Here is a 23,552-nt window from a genome sequence, read left to right as displayed (position 1 = left end):
GGAACAGGAAAAGGATGTCCACTCTCACCACTATTATTCAACATAGTTTTAGAAGTCCTAGCCGTGGCAATCAGAGAAGAAAAAGAAATAAAAGGAATACAAACTGGAAAAGAAGAAGTAAAACTGTCACTGTTTGCAGATGACATGATACTATACATAGAGAATCCTAAAGATGCCACCAGAAAACTACCAGAGCTAATCAATGAATTTGGTAAAGTTGAAGGATACAAAATTAATGCACAGAAATATCTTGCATTCCTATATACTAATGATGAAAAATCTGAAAGAGAAATTAAGGAAACACTCCCATTTACCATTGCAACAAAAATAATAAAATACCTAGGAATAAACCTACCTGTGGATACAAAAGACCTGTATGCAGAAAACTATAAGACACTGATGAAAGAAATTAAAGATGATACCAACAGATGGAGAGATATACCATGTTCTTGGATTGGAAAAATCAATATTGTGAAAATGACTGTACTACCCAAAGCAATCTATAGATTCAATGCAATCCCTATCAAATTACCAGTAGAACTAGAACAAAAAATCTTAAAATTTGTATTTTTTTATGGAACTAGAACAAAAAACCTCAAAATTTGTATGGAGACACAAAAGACCCCGAATAGCCAAAGCAGTCTTGAAGGAAAAAAGCAGAGCTGGAGGAATCAGACTCCCTGACTTCAGACTATACTACAAAGCTACAGTAATCAAGACAATATGGTACTGGCACAAAAACAGAAATATAGATCAATGGAACAAGATAGAAAGCCCAGAGATAAACCCACGAACCTATGGTCAACTAATCTATGACAAAGGAGGTAAGGATATACAATGGAGAAAAGAAAGTCTCTTCAATAAGTGGTGCTGGGAAAACTGGACAGCTACATGTAAAAGAATGAAATTAGAACACTCCCTAACACCATACACAAAAATAAATTCAAAATGGATTAGAGACCTAAATGTAAGACCAGACACTATAAAACTCTTAGAGGAAAACATAGGAAGAACACTCTTTGACATAAATCACAGCAAGATCTTTTTTGATCCACCTCGTAGAGTAATGGAAATAAAAACAAAAATAAACAAATGGGATCTAATGAAACTTAAAAGCTTTTGCACAGCAAAGGAAACCATAAACAAGACGAAAAGAGAACCCTCAGAATGGGAGAAAATATTTGCAAATGAATCAACGGGCAAAGGATTAATCTCCAAAATATATAAACAGCTCATGCAGCTCAATATTAAAAAAACAAAGAACCCAGTCCAAAAGTGGGCAGAAGACCTAAATAGACATTTCTCCAAAGAAGACATACAGATGGCCAAGAAGCACACGAAAAGTTGCTCAACATCACTAATTATTAGAGAAATGCAAATCAAAACTACAATGAGGTGTCACCTCACACCAGTTAGAATGGACATCATCAGAACATCTACAAACAACAAATGCTGGAGAGGGTGTGGAGAAAAGGGAACCCTCTTGCACTGTTGGTGGGAATGTAAATTGATAGAGCCACTTTGGAGAACAGTATGGAGATTCCTTAAAAAACTAAAAATAGAATTACCTTATTGACCCCGCAATCCCACTACTGGGCATATACCCAGAGGAAACCATAATTCAAAAAGACACATTCACCCCAATGTTCATTGCAGCACTATTTACAATAGCCAGGACATGGAAGCAGCCTAAATGCCCGTTGACAGATGAATTGATAAAGAAGGTGTGGTACATATATACAATGGAATAATACTCAGCCATAAAAAGGAATGAAATTGGGTCATTCGTAGAGATGTGGATGGATCTAGAGACTGTCATACAGAGTGAAATAAGTCAGAAAGAAAAACAAATATCATATATTAACGCATATATGTGGAACCTAGAAGAATGGTACAGATGAACCGGTTTGCAGGGCAGAAATTGAGACACAGATGTAGAGAACAAATGTATGGACACCAAGCGGGGAAAGTGGCGAGGGGGGTGGTGATTGTGGGATGAATTGGGAGATTGGGATTGACATGTATACATTGATGTGTATAAAATGGATGACTAATAAGAACGTGCTGTATAAAAAATAAATAAAATAAGATAAAATTCAAAAAAATAAAAGATGATGACTGGCAGAGAGAGGGTTGTTACGGGATTTGGGCAAGACCTAATTCATGCAGTATCTTAGGGTATATGGGTTGGCCGAAAAAGTGTGGATACCATAATAGCAAATTCCTGTGAGAAAAGGCTGACAGAAAGGCAGGAGTTTTGTTACCACAGTCTTTGTGCACTACTTTTGGAGTTCACAGCGATTCTACTATAAGACAGATTTTTTTTTTTTTAATGCTCTGTGAAGGCAGAAACCCTCAGAAGCACATTTCATATAGAATAGACAAATTGTTGGGAATACATCTATTCATTCTTTACCAGGAAATGAAGAGTTAGTATTGAATTTTCCAAATTTACATTCATTCTTGGCATTTGCGTTTTAGGTTCCTCGTTTTAAGTTTCCAGTTACACAATATCCAATTTCTTTGAAAATTTACAGTGAGGATGGACATATCCCAGTGGAAACTCCATACCTGGTTACTGTGACTGAAGTGAATAACAGGGAAAACTGGAACCTAAGTAAAGTTTGCTTTCTTCTACAATTATTACAGCTATGCGTACTGTTGTTTTTATGTAGAGAAGTGGTTTACAAAACTGTTTACACAAAAGATAGTTGAGAGTTCTTTGGAAAAGAAGTCGAATCACTTGTCATGTTGCTGTTCACACTGCTTCTGTCATCTCACACTTTTTTTTTTTTTTTTAAGTATAGGTGATTTACAATATCATGTTAATTTCAGGTGTACAGCACAGTGATTCAGTTATACATATATATATATATATATATATATATATATTCTTTTTCAGATTCTTTTCCCTTATAAGTTGTTAAAAAATATTGAGTAGAAAAAAAAATATTGAGTAGAGTTCCCTGTGCTATACAGTAGGTCCTTGTTGGTTATCTATTTTATATATAGTACTCTGTATATGTTAATACTCACCTTCTAATTTATCCCCTCTCCACCTGCTTCCCCTTTGGTAACCATAAGTTTGTTTTCTATGTCTGTGTGTCTCACACTTATTTCATCATCACTTCCAGTGACCTGGACTCAGAGCCATTATGTAGATTAGCAGCAAAAATGATTGAATTTGTGCTACACCTTGGTCTGGTGTCTCCTTTCATTGCTTTTGCAATGTTATGGAGGGAGATATAAAACGTGTTGCCAGCTTATCTATAGGATCTATCTTCTAATTATATGAGAAAAGTTTCTTAAATATTTTATGGTAAAATAATTGAAAGGATGCAGAAGTATTTCTAAATAAGTAAAATAAAATCTACCACAATTCAATTTTACCTCAAATATATACTTCTTTGTTGCCCATCTGTGTTTGTTCACGAATGCGTACTTTTAAGGAGATCAATAGGTAGATAGATTGATAGATCAGTAGATAGAGTCAAATGAAATTTCCAAATGTAATCAAGCATCCAGACATTTGGTATTCGGTGAGAGTCTTACTCTGCCCAACATATGCATTTTTGAATTGAAAAACTGAGCAAAGAGAATTAGTAAATATTTTGCTTTAACTAACATCCTCATTTTCTATGGTGTGCTGGAGTCTGCTCTTTTTGAGCACTGACTGTTTAATATTCAAGCATATGGCATACTGGTTGTTAAACCACTCATCGCTTAAAATTAGCCATGATGACATTCACATCCTATATGGAGAAAAGGGAGAAAAGGGATGCCCCTGAGAAGATGCAGTGTCAGATGCTAGGCCTAATTTCCCCTAAATATATTCTCCACAGAGTCAAACAGAACTAAAATTATGTATAATTTAGCCATGTTATGGAGTGGAATCTTTCATTGTACCTTACTGTATTTAAGAAGCTTTACATAGAATGAGAAAATAGCATACATGTGCTTAAAATATACTTTGTGTAATTTTAGAACACACTGTGCCAGAAAATGTAAAAAAAATGAAAGACTACTTAGAATCGATTCTTCATGCTCCAGTGTATAATCCTTTAGGCCTCAACCTAAGTATAAAGGTAAGTTGACAGCATTTTTATTTTTCCTGTTTTGAGTTTAGATAAAACCTGTATGTCTTTGGCTTTAGTTTTAAAGGATAGGTATCCATGAATGGTGGAAATAGCATCACTATTTGGAGTTTATTTTTCCTCCATTTCCCTTGATGCTATTATAATATTTAAAGATATCTGAATGTTGAATGTAACATTAACTTACCATGTTTTGAGCTAAAATGCAAGACTAATAGATTATCAAGGTGGAGCAGAAAAAGTGTTTCCAAAAGTTAGGGGGAAATGGGCTCAGTATTCTTCACCTGGACATGTACAGACACATGTCTTCTGGGTTCAGCTGCCCCTAAGAACACATCAAGTTGACATAATCTAGGTGATTGTTGTGAAAGCCAATAAAAGTTAGGGGACGTCTCAAAACCATGAATATGTGGATTAGCCCAAAGTACTCATCAAGGCCATGTTAGATTTTATGTTTCTGTTTCTTCATTCAAAAAGAAAAAAGTGTCAGCTATCGAATCCCTGTTTCTAACTCTTGTCCTTCTCCCTCCATTTTTATTTTGATACAAGAAGTATATGCCCAAGAACCTTAGAAAAGAGGTTGGAATTTTTCTATGCAGAATCTGTAGGGAAAGTGGCCCCAGTGTATATTTTTACTTAAAAGAACATACATGTCAATGTTGCTAATGCCTGGTGTGTTTCTTCCACAGGGCTCTGAGCTCTTTCACTTCAGAGTGTCTGTTGTTCCAGGGGTCTCTTTTTGTAACTTAGGTGAAGAATTTCAGGTATAGTGAAGGCACAGGTATCCAGTGGTATCCAAGGGAGTGGTGGCTGGGGACATAATATGACAGGCATCCGTCCAGGAGACACTTAAGAGAAAAAAATGGGAGAATTTGTATGATAGACAAGGCCTGGAGATGGGGGATCCTGGAGACTGGTGGTGACATTATCAGCAGTGATGAAGTTAGGGCCCTTGATAGGTTGCAGGACCAATTAATGCTGGGAAAATTTTAATAAGTGCCTGTATTTGTTTTTGTTCCATCTCCACCTTCCATATTTAGCTTGGTTTTCTGACACCCCCCCCCCCTCAACTCCCCACAGAGACCTATGTCTGTAACACTTTAGTTTCCAGTATTATCCTCCCTTTGGTTATTTGCATTGTAACGGTAGAGTCTTAAATACTCCCAAAGCCGTCAAGATCCAAAAGAATTGAAAACCAAAGTCAGTCTCTCCAAATCACCCTATGATGTTCAATGACTCATTTTTGTTTATTCATGTAATGATATCTGCTGCCTGTGGCGGGTGGGATGGAATAAGGATTTGATTAAATTGATTAATGGCTCATTCGTTGTCAAATACTGGTACCACATTATCAAAAACAAAATCTCTTATTCTCTCTTTTTTCCTTTCTCTATCCTGGCCCTGCCTCAGTAATGAATCTGCACAACTGCGGTGATGGGTGCCATGGCAGCAGTGCAGACATCTAAGACCCTGAGAGAAAATCCATCCCACTAGATCTAGGAAAAGAAGCATCTGTCATAGGAGGAGCATGAGAGAAAATCCCCATTACTTTTCTCTCTTTTTTCTCATCTCTTTGTCCCAAGGTCAGCCCCAGTTTCATAGAACAGCACAGCAGTACAGAAGGCTAAAACTCTAATGAATCCCAGCTTTCTTCCCAGGGGCCTAAGGAAAAGGGCCTCTAGGAGTAGAGAGTGTGGGGGAAATCCCTAAGAGAAGAGAGCTGGAGGAGGAGATTCCTAATTGTGTATATGTACTAGCGCGAGTACCAAGCAGCACACGAGTAGAACACACCTAAAGAAGCTTAGCAAAGGCTTCAAAATAAAACGACAATATAAACACCCACTTAAGTTCCCCTAAGTGGCAAAGGAGACAGGAAGACATGATAGCATAGCTAAGGCTTTTTTTGAAAACTGAGCAGACATTGAAGCCATACCCACAGACAGTAAGGCATTACTTGTGATCTGAATGCAACCAGTGTGATTGACTGCTGAAACAAACAAAAGATTCAACATTTTCCAGAGAATTTTTAACAGGACCCAAAGTCTCTAAACGTAATATCTTAAATATCCAGGATACAATCCAAAGTTACTCAGTATACCAAGAATTAAGAAAATATAAGCAATTCAGGGAAAGAAAAGACAATCAGCAAATGACAGCAAATGGAGTTATCAAGACAGGTATTTTAAGCCAGCTATTATAACCATGCTCTAGGTAAAGGCAAGCACTTCTGAAATGAATGGAAAGGGAAAGGAAGAAATTCTCAGCAGAGAAATAGAAGCTATTAAAAAAAAAAACCCAATGGAAATTTTAGAACTGAAAAGTACAGATATTTAAAATTTTAAAATCACTGGATGGACTCAATAGCAGAATGGGTATTGCAGAGAAAAGAATCAGTGAATTTGAAAATAAATCAGTAAAAATTCAACCTGAAGAAAAAAGATTTTAAAAAGAATAGCCTCAAGGATCTATGCGACAGTATCAAAAGGTCTAACACTTATGTCACCAGAGGCCATGAAGGAGAGGAAAAAAGAGATTGGTACAGGGAAAAAACAGAAAAAAAAAGCTGAAGAGATGAAGGCTGAAAATGTCCTAAATTTGGTGAACACAAAATTGACAAATTCACGAAGCTTAATGAACCCCAAACAAGATGAAGTTAAAAAAATCATGCCTCGGGCTTCCCTGGTGGCGCAGTGGTTGGGAGTCCGCCTGCCGATGCAGGGGACGTGGGTTCGTGCCCCGGTCCGGGGGGGATCCCACGTGCCGCGGAGCGGCTGGGCCCGTGAGCCATGGCCGCTGAGCCTGCGCGTCCGGAACCTGTGCTCCGCAATGGGAGAGGCCACAGCAGTGAGAGGCCCGCGTGCCGCAGAGGAAAAAAAAAAAAAAATCATGCCTAAACACTACACCTGAATGCCTAAATCATAATCAAACTACTAAAAATCAAACACAAAGGAAAATCTTGAAAGCAGCCAGAGAAAAACACTACATGTAAGTGAACAACAATTTGAATGACTGCTGACTTCTCATCAGAAACCACAGAAGAAGAAAGTTGTACAACATCCTTAATGTACCGGGGACAGTTGTAGTGTAGGGAAGAAGGACTGTCAACCCAGAACTCTATAGCTAGTGAAAATATCCTTGAGGAATGAGGGGAAAATAAAGGTCAATTTCCGATGAAGGAAAAATAAGATAATCCACTGTAGGCAGAACTTCTCTGAAAAAATGCCTAAGGAAGCTCTTCAGGCTAAAAAGAAGTGTCAACAGAGAGAAACAAAGCTTCAGGAACGAAGGAAGAACCACGACAATGAATAAAAGAAAAATAGGAAGTGATTGCATAGTTAATAAAGGAAGAGAATCATTAAGAAACAATAGCAAAAGACAAAGGTTCCTGAAATCTACTTTTACAAGTATCCTGAAACAATGGAATGCAAAGCATGATCTTGGATTTTCTCTCATCCTAAAGGACATTATTGGAATCATTGATAAAATTTGAGTAAAACCTGGAGATTAGATAATAGCGTTGTCTCAGAGTTAATATCCTGGTATTGATAATTGCACTCTGGTTAAGTGAATTCTTTGCATTAAAGAAGCACAAATTGAAGTATTTTGATGATAAAAAGACATTGTGTCTAGAACATACTCTTTTATGATTCTGGAGTTCAACTTTTCTTTAGACATGGCATGGAATATTTAGATAGTCATAGAAGATTGGGAGGGAAACATTTAAAGAAAAAACTGTTTTCAAGAACTTTAGACATAGCAGTTTAGCTGGAGAATACAGGATTCACAGGTGATAGAGGTTTCTACTCTTAGAAATATAGTAGACGACTTAAGCAAGTGAAATTTTTGTATTTTCTGATAAGGTGACTGAAATTTTGTTTTAGGCAGAAATGGGTAAGGAAGGCATTCTGGGTGGAAAGAATAACAGCAGCAAAGACACATGTAGGAAGTCATAAAGCAATCTCTTCAATAGTAGATCCATTTGGCTGGAATGTAAGGTTATATATAAGAAAGTGGGTAGGTTAGGGTCCCATCGTGGGAGACCTTGAATGTCTGGATGAGAACTTTGGAACATTCCTGTCAACAATGAGAAACTACTAAACATCTTAAAAGGGGTGTTCAGGGATGAGCACATGATCTACGCCTGCCCAGTCAGAGTGAATCACAGGACTTTTGCTCAAAGTGCTGGGACATGGACTTGCTCTTTCTTAATGACATTGAACAAGGAAGTTTGCAGCCCCAGGAGCTACTGTCAGCCATAAGGACTGTTGGGACTATGGAGGGAGTTATCCAATACTGAGGAAGCAGAACAGAGAAAAAGATAGATTATGATTACAGTGGGTGGTTTCCTCTGGCTCTTCCTAACTTTAGCATAGAAAAGAAATTTCTGTTTTGAGATTACATGAAGCGCACAATTGTCTCTCTCATTTACCACAGACTAGATCATTCTTACAAAGCTTATTATCCAACCTCCTCTGATGGGCCACCTTTAGAAGAAAGATTTTTGGTATCTTGTAGCACCATATTGAAAAATACAAGTAGCATATCATATCCAATATGTAATATTTGTCTATCAAATCCCCAATAATTCCAGTAGCATTGGGCACATTGTCTGAGCCTCCAAGTACAATAGGACATGGTTAAACCAGCTGGTCCATTACCATGAAGATAATTATCTCCCAGATTGGAAAGCACAGTTTCTCACTGCTTTCCACACCACTTGGCCAGATCCACCTTCTGAATTCTGTTGCTTACAATACTCCATTTCTGGTACCAGTTCTATATAGTCAAGATTCTTCTCGTCACAAATGAAGCAATCTCTCTTTGTTTAAAAAAAATTTTTATAGACAGACTGATGTTTTACGAAGATTAATCTGGCAATGTTATTATGTCAACATGGACTGACAGCATGGAAAGCTGTTAGGGGAGCCTATTTATACAAAGTGAGGTATTAAAACTCACAATAGCGGTAACAAAAGTGGAAGAGAAAGAATGGATGTGAGAGAAATTATAAAAGAATTCATAGCTTATGGGACTGTTTCTTAAAAAACAGATACATCCTTAGGTCACTGGGAGGATGGAGATACCTTTATCTTGATCTATACCCTAAAGCAGCTTTTTAATCCTTTATCTTGTCCTGGCATTTTCCCACATTCCCGCCACATTCATCTCTACTTTCTTCTACCTCCAAACATGATCTTCCTTCCTACTTCACTGGGAAAACATAAGCTTGAACCACCTTATTCTCCACATGCCCCCACTTCTACTTGTAACGTCTATGGCACCCATCTTTGCCTCTAGTCTCAGAGAAAAAGACGACTCTATGCCTCTGTCAACGATCCTGTCTCCCCTCTAGGAACTTGTTTTTATTAATTAGCCATTCAGGCAGAGGAAACATTTTGAATATACAGAAATTTCCCAATGTCAGCACTTGTACAGAGGATTTCTAAAGAGAAGATAGTTTGGAAGAGCCCATGCTTATTCCCTCTACCTTGAATGTACCTTCTCCTCCTTCTCTTATTCTTCAAGATCCAGCTCAGGAAGCACATTACCTGATAACTCTAAGCAGTTAGGCACTTCTAACCATGTTCCTGCAGCACTTTGCCTGTTCCTCTGTAACTGAACACAGAACGATTTCCTGCTGTGTAAGTGTTCTATCTGCCCACCTCTGCCACTAAAGACATAGGATAAAGGAATAGGATATAAATCGATTTCCTATTCCCTATGTATCATGTGGAAATTCACCACCTGTCAAATTGTCAAGAGACCGTTTGTAAGCTTTGTGGAAGCTAAATATCTATATTAGTCTGGACAGAATGTTGCTAAATGAGTAACAATGTCTCCACCACTGTGGGAATCATGTCAAGCTCAGGGTTTTGAATTACTGGGTTCAGAAAGCTTAAAGACTTTGCTTTTTCTGTTGCAGATTTATGTTGACGAAGCCCCTCTGCCATTTCCAGGACCCGCACTTATTGCCCTCGCAACAGCTGTACTGCTAGGGGGATTAATTTTTATAGCATTTATGTTCCAAATACGTAACATCCACCCATGGGATACATGCAAAAAATTGATTAGGACAAACAATGTGAATTAAACAAATATTACTGCTAATTAGCTGGCTCATCGATTGAAAATCTGAATAGTGAACAAATGGTAATCATAATTTTCTCTTTATTTCCTAGTTTCATTAGACAACTCCTAGAAAAAAATATATTTAAATGTTAATGTAAAAACTCGCTAAAATACTATAGAATTACCATTTTAACTCAAATTGCTATTTGTCACCATGTTTACCATTCCATCCTCTTATTTTGAATACATGGAAAATTTCTTATGTCAACACTTATAATAGAGGATTTTCCTTGAGGTTTTTAGAAAAATACAAAATGATAACCATCTCTGTGTGGAACGGGTTTTCTGTATTTTTCAGCTTTTGTTGACTGGAGCCCATTCTGGGCCTTGCCCTTTTCAGATTGGAATATGAGTAGAATGCAATCCTGCCAGGGAAGGTTGGGTGATAAAGGAGGCTCCTGTCCATGTGTGCTTTCAGAGCCTCATGGAAATTAAAGATGAAACCATTTGAGGCAACTTCAAAACCAGACTGTAACACCTAAAGAGAATGAATTGTGGCCCCATCGTGGGGTTGGACGAACACGGGGTCTGGGTGAGGTTCTTATTTACAAAACTACATGCAACATGTAGAATTCCAAAAGATTCACCTCTGTGTACTCTCAGAGCACCTGTCCCCAGGTAGTCAGAAGATGGCCACTGCATTTGGAGATCAGAGAGTGACACCCTCCTGGAAAAGCTCAGGAGGAACCACAGACTGCTCTTGACAACATAGGGAGAGGCTAGGCATCCAGTCCAGGAGAGCCCAGCTCTGAGAACTGTAAACAGTGGCCGTATCTGTGTATCATGAAAGTTCTTTTGAGAGGATAGTGGGCAAGGTAGATCCAACAATTAGACTCCGGAGCCAGACGTCCCAGGTTTGCCACTTCCTAGATGTGTGACCTGAGCAAATTATTTAATTTCTGTGTGCCTAAGTGTTTTCACCTGTAAAATGGGGATAATATTAATACCTACCTAATAGGGCTGTTGTGAGGGTCAAATGAATTAATACATGCAGAGTAATCAGAAGAGTGCCTGGCTCTGTGAATACTCTAAGTGTTAGCTGTTGTTGTTAGGTTGTAAGTGATAGAAAGCCATTCTGTCTAATTATAATAAAAAGGGCAATTTATTGGAAGGATACTACAGAAAGCCAGAAAATCAAAGCAAAATCTGGACAATCAGTTCTTGTCCATGGGGAGGAATGAGAACCATTCTGGAGACCTAGGAAAACAGGAGTTTGTCAACATCTCAGAACATCACTTGGGCCAGGGCTCTAGAGATAAAACATAGCACAGAAGTTAAAAGTGTAAGCTCCAGAGTCTAACCTGTGTTTCTTCTTTTAATAAACTTTTTTTTTAGAATACTTTAAGATTTACCGAAAAATTGTGAAGGTGGCACAGAGGGTTCTCGTATAACCCACACTCATTTGTCCCTGGTATTAATGTCTCACAGCCTGGTTTTTATCTAGCTCCATCACCTACTAGCTGTGTGATCTTGGGAAAGTTATTTAACCTGAGATTCTGTACTGTGGTCTATACACGTCATCTTTTGGCTATTTGAGCATGTAGATGCATGCCGTGTACACAACTGTCTTCCTGTGTGTTCAAAGATGCCCCTGCTAAGGTAATTCACTCTACATGTAACCACAAATTCATTCACCTCTTCCCCCAAAAGACACCACCCAAAGTCATATCTAATGATGGGGTCTAGAAGTAACGTCATAGAGCCACTGTTCTTGGGAGTCCAGAAGCTCTAGGTGCTATCAATTTCTCTTCATTTCTGTTGAAAAGGAGGAAATGGTGATGATTATTATACTTTAGCAAAACTCAAGAAATGTGAATTATTTGTGACCCTGTAACTAACGCTAAAGCTGGCATTAGATTTCTCTCTCCACCACACATTCCATGTGCTGCCCTGCCTCTGAACAGCACCTCACCTGATTAGGATCCTTTGCCCAGAAGAATGAAATGTCTTCATTTGTGAAGGATCCGAGCCTTTGGTAAACCTGCCCTTTGGTAATCAGACATCTATTACGCTGTAAGTTAGTTTCCATTGATCTTTATCTGGGGGTATCCTTGGTAGTAGAAGTTTGTGGCCTTGGATCCACCCAATTGATCTTGGTCCTCAGTGTGTTATAGCATCTCTATTTTTCCTCAGTAAGGTTGATTATCCTCTGTTGTGCCTGTTTTCGTAATACACCAGGAACCAGAAATGGTTACATGGATGTCTTGGTTTCCAATTCAGTGAGATCATTATTGCTTTCACTGGTATTTCTACACTGGTTCCATAGGCCACTTGATTATCAGAGCTCAAAGTTTAGAACACAAAAAAGCAAAACTTTTGGTAGGTTTATTAAGTGAAATCTAAAAATAACCATTCACTCTCCACCCCTTATTTCCCAGATTAATGTGTTCTAGCTAGCAAACATCCCTGTATACTGGGGATTTCCAACATGGAACATATATTTCATCCAGCCAGAGAAATCACAGTGTCCAAGAGACCACAGTGCATGAACGTTCAGTAGGCTTCCTTATATCATAAGACCACCTGTTTCTGGATGACAGAGTAACAGTAATGCAATGAATCCCCAAAGCATCCACCCATTGCCTCACATCTTTTCGTGAAGTGAGCTGAGGATAGGGCCAGAGGCAAACTGTGAGGGATTAAACTGTTTAGAGTCCCAACGTGCTGAAAAGATTATTGTGTCTCCCTATGGGTAATAAAAATTTAAATGTTTGATTATAACACAGCACTTAAATATACGTGGAAATTAGAATAACTTCTTTCCAGATTTTCTGATTGGAAAATTCTGCATAGGGCTTCCCTGGTGATGCAGTGGTTAAGAATCCACCTGTCAATGCAGGGGACACAGGTTCGAGCCCTAGTCTGGGAAGATCCCACATGCCACGGAGCAACTAAGCCTGTGCGCCACAACTACTGAGCCTGCGCTCTAGAGTCCGCAAGCCACAACTACTGAGCCTGCATGCCACAACTACTGAAGCCCGCATGCCTCGAGCCCATGCTCTACAACAAGAGAAGCCACTGCACTGAGAAGCCCACGCACTGCAATGAAGACCCAACGCAGCCAAAAAAAAAGATTCTAGTTCCCTAAGTTCAGGGTTCCTTTCAGGTAATGCAACTCACCATATGTGCACGTGTCATCTGGCCCGCTTTGTGTTACCCTTGGGCTCAGGGTGCTGCGAAGATGCTAATACTCTGGCTACTGCTGTTGTTGGAAGTAATAAACAGTCCTTTGTTTTGTCTCAGGTGTCTTCTGTCCTCACCCAGCATTCCCAGAACTACCTCATTAGTTAGCAAGTAGGATAAAAATCTCAGATCCTTCACAGTTCTTGGCACAAACAAGGCTTAAATTTGTTCACAGGTCTGCTGGGTCATGAGAGAAGAGTAACCAATTTGTACTGCAGCCTGAGTTGGGCTAGGTCCCACTCAAAGCTGTCCATCTTTGAACCAAAATTATTAGAGCAGGAATTCTAAATGGTATGCGGTATGTACGGCCTCACATTTCCAGGTATTGTTTGTCTTCATGGTAGGGAATGTGTGGTGCTCTGGCCTGTTCTTTACTTTGGAATGGGAGATCCTCACAGGCTCCAGAATACTGAATTAATCCAAACTTTGCTACAGCATATTCTTATCAACTTTGATCTTCTATTTCATCACACATGAATCTTACCAAGATGTCTTAGGAAGTTGTTTCTTTATGCTCTTCAGGTCCTTGCAACATAATATCCTATTGCATAATGAGGTGATCACCTTGCTCCCCACTGGACTGGGACACAGAGCCAGAGTGGCAGAATAGTAACAGTGTACTGCTACCCAGCCAGGGGAAGGCCTGTGCTTGACATGGAGCAATAGGCCAGGGCCCTCAATGGGGCCCAGGTTGTCTCTGTACCAGGCCAGGTTGTCTCTGTACCATGATTACTGTGCCCACTCTGTGGTCACTATAATGAGCACACAGGGTGTAGTCATCTTAGGCACCTCTCATTTCTATCAGTATCAGGGATCCAGTTTCCAACTGTGTCATCTTGAGAAAGTTATTTAATTTCTCTGTGTCTCAGTTTCTTTGTCAATATAATAGTTGTTACTTGCCTCATTTGGTTGCTTGGGAATTGAAGGAGTTAATATATGTAAAGTGCTTAGAACAGAGCCTTGCCCCTAGAAAGTGCTGTGGAAGTGTTAGCTATTATACAGGGAAGGTCGGGGAGCACATCTTAAAAGATTCAGATGCTTCTCTTTTCGATCTGCCCCCTAATGACAAGAAAGGGGAGAGAGACTTCTGGGTGCTGTCCATCTTTGAACTCTTCTCTCTCTGCTGGGTCAGGTGCTTTCTGGCCTTCCAGTGTCACCTAGCGTGGTGCTGGTATTAGGCCAGATTTGCATTAATCAGTCCAGTCCATTAGAACCCCAGCCAGCAGTCTTAGCTAGCATATCAAATACAGTATCACTATGACAATGAATTGAGAATGATCACATATTATATTCTTCAATCTTTGGTTGAGCTTATTAGTCAGTTTTTACAGCAGTATCAACCCTCAAATCTCAACTCTCAGTGACTTGTGACCATAAGCATCTGTTTCTTGCTCACCGGTCTCTGGATTGGCTGTGCTGGTTCTGCACCCGCTAGATCTGCCCCACATGTCTGTCATTCTGGAACACAGGCTAAAGAGCAGGGCCCACCAGGGCAGCTCTTCTAATGGCACAGGTCCAGACACAAGAGACCCAGCCAAACCATCTGAACTATATAAAGCCCGTGAGGGATGGACATCATGTCTGCTCATATTCCATTATGAGATCAAATCACATGGCCAAGCCCAACACCAGCAGGACAGGGTTGGTTACTACTCTCATTCTAGATGTCAAATATTAAGATCTCACTCTTACCTCATTGCTTTATCTATTGCTATGTAACCAACTCCACAGTTTAGTGACTAAAAACAACAACCATTTTATTTGTTCAAGATGGTAGCCTGGGCTGGACTTAGCTGGGTGATTCTGCTGGTCTTGCCAATGGTCCCTCCTGCACATCCTTCAGCTGGCACGTTGGCTGGTGGCTGGTCTCAGCTGGGCACCTGATTTCTGAGCTTCTTCTAAAAATGTGAAAGAATCGGGCTTCCCTGGTGGCGCACTGGTTGAGAGTCCGCCTGCCGATGCAGGGGACAAGGGTTCGTGCCCCGGTCCGGGAAGATCCCACATGCTGCGGAGCGGCTGGGCCTGTGAGCCATGGCCGCCGAGCCTGCGCGTCCGGAGCCTGTGCTCCGCAACGGGAGAGGCCACAACACTGAGAGGCCCGCGTACCGCCAAAAAAAAAAAAAAAAAAAAAAGTGAAAGAATCAACAACAATGAATCAACAAGGTAAAACAGAAGCCCAATTTAAAAGAGGAAAAAAGAAAAAAGAAAAGCCTTGCCTATGGGGGCGAAATTTCGGTGGGGGTGGAACTTAGGGAGGGGCGAGGTTTAGGGTGGGGTGGGACCTAGGCAGGGTGACGTTCAAGCGTGGGGCGGGGCATCTGCTAAGGCCCTGCGCAGAAGGGGAGAGGCAGCGTTTGGAAAGGAGGGCCTGTGGAGTGTGGAGTTCAGGAGTTTGGAGGTAAGGCCCAGGGTGAGGGTGTGTGGGTGGGGTTTAGGCCCATTGTGTTGGAGGGGGACTCCGAGTGTAGAGGTGGGGCCCTGGGTGGGGGCATAGGGGCGGGGCTTGGGCTCTGCATGGCAGGAGGGAGGCTCCGAGGGCAGAGGATTAGGCCTGGGAGCCCAATAGGCTCCCCGGTGCCTAAGTGGATAGGGAAAGCACTGGCCCCACTCCCTTCCGTTCCTTTGTGCCCCTCCCCCACCATCTCCCCCAGGTTCTCCCCCATTGCCACTGGACCCCTTACCATGGGTGGATCCTGCTGGGTGTAGGAACTCCTCCCCTCCCCCAGCCACCCCTCAGGGGTGCAGGTCCCGGAGGTCCAGCCTTTACTTTTGCTGCCCCTCCCCTCCCTCCCACTCCCTCAGGACCCAAGTGGCTGGAGGGAGCCTAGGTGGGCAGAGGATCAGGCCCAGGATCTCAACAGGTTCCTGGGGGCCCAAGTGGGCAGCAGAAACCTGGCCACGCTCCCTTTTGATCCTCTGCCCTCCCAATGGTTCCCCAGTTTCCCCATTCGGGCGTGGGATCCCTTCCCCTCCCCCAGCCACCTCTCAGGGCCACCAGACCCGTCCCGCCTTCACTTCTCCTCCCCCCTCACTCCCCCTCACACCCCACGTCCTACCTGGTCACTGGGGGCTCCTCCTGACCCCTTAGGTGTCCGTGGTCCCCCACCGGTGCATGGTAGGTGCCCTAGTTGTGAGGAGACGTGAATCCCGCATCCTCCTAGTACGGCATCTTGACTCCGCCCCCCAAAAAGTAATTTCTTATACTTTGTGCTCAATGTAGTAACAAAGTGAAAAGGAGGTGTTATTGCAGCAGAGAGGAAGAAACAGTTCAGTGATGTTTGAATTGAATCTTGAAGGATGATAAAGGTTTTGAGAGGTCAAAAACAGAGCAGAATGCAGGCAGAAGATAGTAACAAAGGAGTAGAAGAAAGAAATTCAGGGAAATGAACATTGAGCAGCCTTGTGTAGTACAGGAGAGCATGGTAGGATGCGTGCAAAATATTTGAAGCTGCGTATGGATTTGAATCTCTTAAGGGAACGCTTGTGCACTGTTGGTGGGAATGTACATTGTGCAGCCACTGTGGAAAATAGTATGGAGATTCCTCAAAAAACTAAAAATAGAACTACCGTACAATCCAGCACTTCTATTTCTGCTACTTATTTGAAGAAAATGAAAACACTAATTAGAAAAGATATATGTACCCCTATGTTCATTGCACCATTATTTACAATAGCCAAGATATGGAATCAACCTAAGCATCCATCAGTAGATGAATGGATGAAGAACGTGTGATACACAGAGACACTGAAATACTAGTAAGCCATAAAAAAGAATGAAATCTTGTCATTTGTGACAACGTGGATGGATCTAGAGGGTATTATGCTAAATGAAATAAGTCAGAGAAAAACAAATACCATATGATTTCGCTTACATGTGGAATCTTAAAAAAAAAAAAGGGGGCTTCCCTGGTGGCGCAGTGGTTGAGAGTCCGCCTGCCGATGCAGGGGATGCGGGTTCGTGCCCCGGTCCGGGAAGATCCCACATGCCGCGGAGCGGCTGGGCCCGTGAGCCGTGGCTGCTGGGCCTGCGCGTCCGGAGCCTGTGCTCCGCAACGGGAGAGGCCACAATACTGAGAGTCCCGCGTACCGGAAAAAAAAAAGAACAAAGAAAACAAAACAGAAACAGACTCATAGTTACAGAGAACAAACTAGTGGTTGCCAGAGAGGAGGGGCTGGAAGGCAGTGAACGAAATAGGTGAAGAGGATTAAGAGGTACAAACTTCCAGCTCTAAAATAAATAAGTCATGGGGATGTAAAGTACGGCACAGGAAGTATAGTCAATAATATTGTAACAACTTTGTATGGTGACAGATGGCAACTGGTCTTATTGCACTGATCATTTCATAATGTATAAAAATATAGAATCACTATGTTGTACACTTGAAACTAATTTAATGTGGTACGTTAATTATAACTCAATAAAAATTTTTGATTAAAAAAAGACATTATTTACTTTCAGTTTGCATGTCTGAAAAAAGATGCCAAATGATCTAAGGTTTTCTAACAATGAAAACAGAAATAGCTGTCCCCTGCTCCTATTATAAATGTAAACAACCTTGTGAGGACCCTTCTATGCCTCTTTTTCTGCCTGTGTATCGTCCCACCAGCCCAGCATAACTGAGCTGAATGGCTTTGAAAGGAGTGATTGTGGGAGCAAGGGAATAAATGAATGCAGGCTCTGTTCTCAATGATCTTGTACTTTTTCCATGTCAATAAAAAAAAATTGTACTCCAGCATCTGTTAGAATGCCGCTGTATCTTCCAGCTTTCACTTGAGGTGGAAGGCCTTGACTTCAACATTTTTAGTAGGACCCATACATTTAAACCTCTTAATAAAGCGGCTGCTGTCCTACTCATAGAAAATATTCAAATTTGCCCTCTAACTGAAATCAGTTTTAACAAGTACTAATCACTCATTTGTGCATCCAGCACTAGTTTGGTATCTGCAGGGAAAACTGAAGAAGTCGGTCACAGTCATTTCCTTTGAGGAGTTTCTTAGTTCATTTTTATGAATAAATTTTAGTTCATTCCATATTCTAAACAGGGCTGTTCTCATGCATAATTTTTTTTTTGGTTACACACGTCATTCCAGGTAAAAGATATAAGCATCACTGGAACACCTTTAAAACCATAGAGGAAGCGGGATCAGGGACCCGCCACGTGCGACCACATCTCTCCACTGGTAACTCTCCGCTCCACGCTCGGTGACCATGGCTGTACCGGTGGCCCTTCTGCGCGGTGGTGCCCGCAGGCGCAGCCCCCTGCTTCGGAGGTGGATGCAGGAAATAAGATATGTGGAACGAAGTTATGATCAAAACCCACTTTGAATGAAGTGGTCATAGTAAGTGCTACGAGAACACCCACTGGGTCCTTTCTAGGCAGCCTTTCCTCTCTGCCAGCCACTGAGCTTGGTTCCATTGCAATTCAGGGAGCCATTGAAAAGGCAGGGTTTCCAAAAGAAGCAGTGAAAGAAGCATACATGGCTAATGTTCTACAAGGAGGTGGAGGACAAGCCCCTACAAGGCAAGCAGTACTGGGTGCAGGCTTACTAATTTCTACTCCATGTACCACTGTAAACTAAAGTTTGTGTCTCAGGAATGAAAGCTATCATGATGGCCTCTCAGAATCTTATGTGTGGACCTCAGGATGTGATGGTGGCAGGTGGGATGGAGAGCATGTCCAATGTTCCCTACGTAATGAACAGAGGAGCAACACCATATAGTGGGGTAAAGCTTGAAGATTTGATTGTAAAAGATGGGCTAACTGATGTCTACAATAAAGTTCATATGGGCAACTGTGCTGAAAATACTGCAAAGAAGCTGAATATTGCACGAGATGAACAGGATACTTATGCTGTTAACTCCTATACCAGAAGTAAAGCAGCATGAGGAGCTGGAAAATTTGGAAGTGAAGTTGTTCCTGTCACAATTACAGTAAAAGGTAAACCAGATGTAGTGGTGAAAGAAGATGAAGAATATAAACATGTTGACTTTAGCAGAGTTCCAAAGCTGAAGACGTGTTTCCAAAAAGAGAATGGTACAGTAACAGCTCCCAGTGCCAGCACACTGAATGAAGGAGCAGCTGCTATGGTTCTGATGACTGCAGATGCAACAAGAGGCTCAATGTTAAACCACTGGCAAGAATAGCAGCATTTGCTGATGCTGCTGTAGAACCTATTGATTTTCCAGTTGCACCTGCATATGCTGCACCTAAGATGCAGGTGCATCTTAAAAGATGCAGGATTGAAAAAAAAGTATTACAATGTGGGAAATAAATGAAGCCTTTAGTGTAGTCATACTAGCAAACATTAAAATGCTAGAGATTGATCCCCCAAAAGTGAATATCAATGGAGGAGCTGTTTCTATCGGACATACAGTTGGGATGTGTGGAGCCAGGATTGTCCATTGGCTCATGCCTTGAAGCAAGGAGAATGTGGTCTTGCCAGTATTTGCAGCGGAGGAGGAGGTGCTTCTGCCATGCTGATCCAAAAGCTGTAGACAACTTCTGTTGTCTAAGGCAACAACCCTATGTAGCCAGAAAGGCCTGCTGTAATCAGGGTGACTGATTACCCTGGGTCAGCTTGTATGAAAATAATCTGTTTCACTTTTTATTATTTTCAACTCTTTTTAAAAAATAAGATAAAAAGATCAAATCCCAAAACCTGTTGAGATTACAAAATAATTTTTTCTTCTACTTTACAGTTTTTGTAATCTTGAACACATTTTTGTTATAAAGCTATACTTTTAAAATACCATTGTGCAATATTAGTGACTTATAAGTAGCTAGAAGCTTCCATTTTAGAGAATAAATCTTAATTTACATTTTTAAAAAAACCATAGGGAACATAGATAAGTACTTAGTATTTAGAGACACTTAGATTTTTAGCATAATGGTAAAACTTTAGGGTCAGAACAGTAATGACATTAAGGCCCTTTGTTTTGATGATAGCTAACCTTATCCAGTTTGTGGCAACCAGCACTCTCCTTTCTAGAGTGGCCAAACATTTTTCCCTCTCTTCAATTCAGGACCTAGTGAATACATGAGTGTATTTAGTAGAGAGCCAGTGATCCTCAGGATCTCAGTATTTACAATGAGGGAAGCCTCCTCTCTGACCTTGGGGAGGTTACTAGTTAATTATGCTGACTGTAGTCTCTTGGGCATGTTGAAGAAAAGGTGTATTTTTCTAATGGAAAAGTTCTTTTCTGGCAGAGGAAAAATTATGGCCAGTCTTTCTGTCTTGTAGACTTGCAAATTGACCGCGCTTGAACCCTTCTTGTGTTCCTTGATTGCTAACACACTGTTGAGTCTGGCTAGCTAATATTTTATTCTGGATCTTCACAACTATAAATGTAAGTGAAATGAACCTATTATTTTCTTTTCTGGTACGATCTGTATCTAGTTTTGGCATAAAAGCAGTTCAGTCATGAAATGAGTTTGGCAGTTTTCCCTCTTTTATGGAAGTGTTCATTTAAGGTACGGATTATCTCTTCCATTAAGATCTTATAAGCCCACCAATAAAATATCGATGGTAGGCCTCACGAGGCTTCACTCTTCTTTCTACTTTATACAACTTCCTGGATTGATTTATTTTTAATTTTACTAAGTACTATTTTTTTAAGCCCCATTTTCTACTGCAGTGCCTTCTAGGAACGTTTCTTCTCTTGATCCCCTAGCTTACTGCTTTCTTCTTCAACTATCAGTTTGATCATTTATTCCCATTATATTGACTTTCTTGATTTGATATTATTCACTTATTTGACAAATATTTATTGAATGTCAGACACTGTTCTGGACACTCACTAATCTGTATAGACCTTTATAAGGACTCCAATAGATCTTTTTCCCTCAGTGACAGTAGTGACATTTTGTCCCTTGGTTGAGCCCCTGCTTTATATTAGAACAGATATGTTTCTTTGTAGTACTTCTGTCTTTAATTTTATTTTTATTCCATACTAAAAATACTTCTCTTTTTCCCTAATACAGTAATACCTATTTCAGGGTAGAAGTGCTCATTTTCTTTCATTTACTCGGAGTTTAGAAATAGCATATACATCATGAAGCAACAAAACTTTGGGATTCTGATAGTTTTAATTTTGTAAAATAATTTTCCTTTTGTTTTTTTTCCTAACTTGAGAGTTTTGATAACTACTTATTCACACATATCCATTCATTCGTTTAGTGATTCTTAATTTGTTTATCTAGCATGTTCTGTGTACCAGGCCACGTGCTGGCTGTTAGGGCTATAAAGATGCTGGAAGCGTGTTCTCTTCCCTTATAGAACCTGGAATCTACTGTGAGGGAAAAACATATAAGTTTAACCAAAATATTCAGATATGATGCCATCATAAGGAAATTGAATAAGTTAAAAGGAAAGGAAGATTTCAAGTCAATAAAATTAACCAGGAGTTTAGGTAAGGGAAAGGCCTTGCCCTGTCTATACTTGCCAGGGAATGGTGTGCATATGAGCTGGGTCTTGAATATGAAGAAGGAAGGGTATTGACACATGGGAAGAGTAAGTTATTGTCATTGTTTTTGCTTTCTCTCTATGGTATTTTTTCCCAGATTATGGTTAGATTTTGAATAATGTTTGGGCACTGCTAACCTTACTAGAAATAAAAAGACAAATGGAGTTAGAAGCCCTCCCATTCATAGCAATGCTGACCATCATCATGGCTCTCTAGGTTACTTTTTATCAAAATATGTCCCTTCCCCACCCACTTTATACAAAACAAAAGAGTAATACGTGAAATCTGATTTATTTACTTTTAATATTGTCTATAACAGGTGCTATTAAGATTATAAACCCTTTTATGATGTGTCCTTTGTTAAAGAAAACCAATAGGAAAAGAAAACCAATAGGAACCCTCCTACACTGTTGGTGGGAATGTAAATTGGTGCAGCCACTATGGAGAACAGTATGGAGATTCCTTAAAAAACTAAAAATACAGCTACCATATGATCCTGCAGTCCCACTCCTGGGCATATATCTGGAGAAAACCATAATTTGAAAAGGTACATGCAGCCTAGTGTTCATTGCAGAACTATTTACAATAGGCAAGAAGACATGGAAGCAACCTAAATATCCATAAACAGATGAATGGATAAAAAAGTTGTGGGATGTATATATACCATGGAATATTACTCAGCCATAAAAGAGAATGAAATAATGCCATTTGCAGCAACATGGATGGACCTAGAGATTATCATAGTAAGTGAAGTAAGTGAGACAGAGACAGACAAATATCATTTGATATCACCTGTTTGTGGAATCTAAAAAAAATGATACAAATGACAATTTGGGATACACCCAAAAAAAATTAGTTTCAGAAGGATACTGTCTGGTTTCCAGAGATTTTTTAATGTGAGAAAATCAGAAGAAAAGAAAAAAATAGAGTAACTCTCTGAATGTATGCTTAATCCAAGGTTAAAATCAGAGGATCTGTAACAATGGACGATCATTCAGCCCTTTAGAGAAATGCCTCTTATTTTTATAAGAATTGGGCAGCAGGCTGATGGCACCCTTGCTCAAAGGCCCTGGAATGGAGCTATGTTAGGCCAATGATTACACAGTGAGAGAATCCTCATTGGTCCAACTATCTCTAACATGTGCCTACATAGAAAGCCATCCCCTGTCCCCCACCAGACACTGAGAGGTGAGCTAAGCCAGTGCTTGTGCACTGGGCAAGAGTTTCCTCAGAAAATAATACTTAACCTATGAGCAAATTTTTAAAATTTGTTTTGAGGAGTATAATTAATCTTTCCACAACATGAGAAATCAACTATACTTCAATAAAATAAATTTTAAAAATAATCTCTCAAATGCTGAAGGAAATGATAATTGTTTACAAAGTTTAGTTCTAAAGGAGCAACAGGGAACAGAACACTTTGGGTATAAGGTGTTTAACTTGTCAGACTTTTTTTCAGAATGAAAGACAGTGTGGCAAAGGAGAGTGATCTGGACTTTGCTGTTTGAGGAAATAAGCATTTGGAGTTACTGGAGTGCTGAGATGTACAGGATCTTAACATTAAAATGTAACAAGAAATTGGTAAAGATCGAAAACATAATAATACCTAGTGTTAATGAGAACGGCTATCTGAGTCTAACTTGGTAGATTCTTACAGGAAGGTAAGTTGGCAATATATTCAT

General features: G+C 40.3%; 1 protein-coding gene and 1 pseudogene across 1 annotated transcript in view; both read left to right on the top strand.

The window, feature by feature from the left end:
• CATSPERB (catsper channel auxiliary subunit beta) overlaps positions 1-11,648 on the top strand; it is a 125,684-nt gene extending 114,036 nt beyond the window's left edge. The window contains exons 23-26 of the mRNA XM_027120355.1: positions 2,482-2,617; positions 3,985-4,085; positions 4,784-4,858; positions 10,018-11,648. Of these exons, the coding sequence (XP_026976156.1) occupies positions 2,482-2,617; positions 3,985-4,085; positions 4,784-4,858; positions 10,018-10,185 (480 nt within the window). The 3' untranslated portion in view covers positions 10,186-11,648. The remainder of the gene's footprint in view (positions 1-2,481; positions 2,618-3,984; positions 4,086-4,783; positions 4,859-10,017) is intronic.
• Positions 11,649-18,615: 6,967 nt separating this feature from the next.
• Positions 18,616-20,013, top strand: LOC113627767 (acetyl-CoA acetyltransferase, mitochondrial pseudogene; annotated as a pseudogene).
• Positions 20,014-23,552: the final 3,539 nt, after the last annotated feature.

This window comes from Aethalodelphis obliquidens, unplaced genomic scaffold (assembly GCF_003676395.1).
Source record: "Aethalodelphis obliquidens isolate GAN/ISIS:26980383/991018 unplaced genomic scaffold, ASM367639v1 scaffold21, whole genome shotgun sequence".
In the NCBI taxonomy this organism is placed as follows: Eukaryota; Metazoa; Chordata; class Mammalia; order Artiodactyla; family Delphinidae; genus Aethalodelphis; species Aethalodelphis obliquidens.
This window is presented reverse-complemented; position numbering and strand designations above follow the sequence as displayed.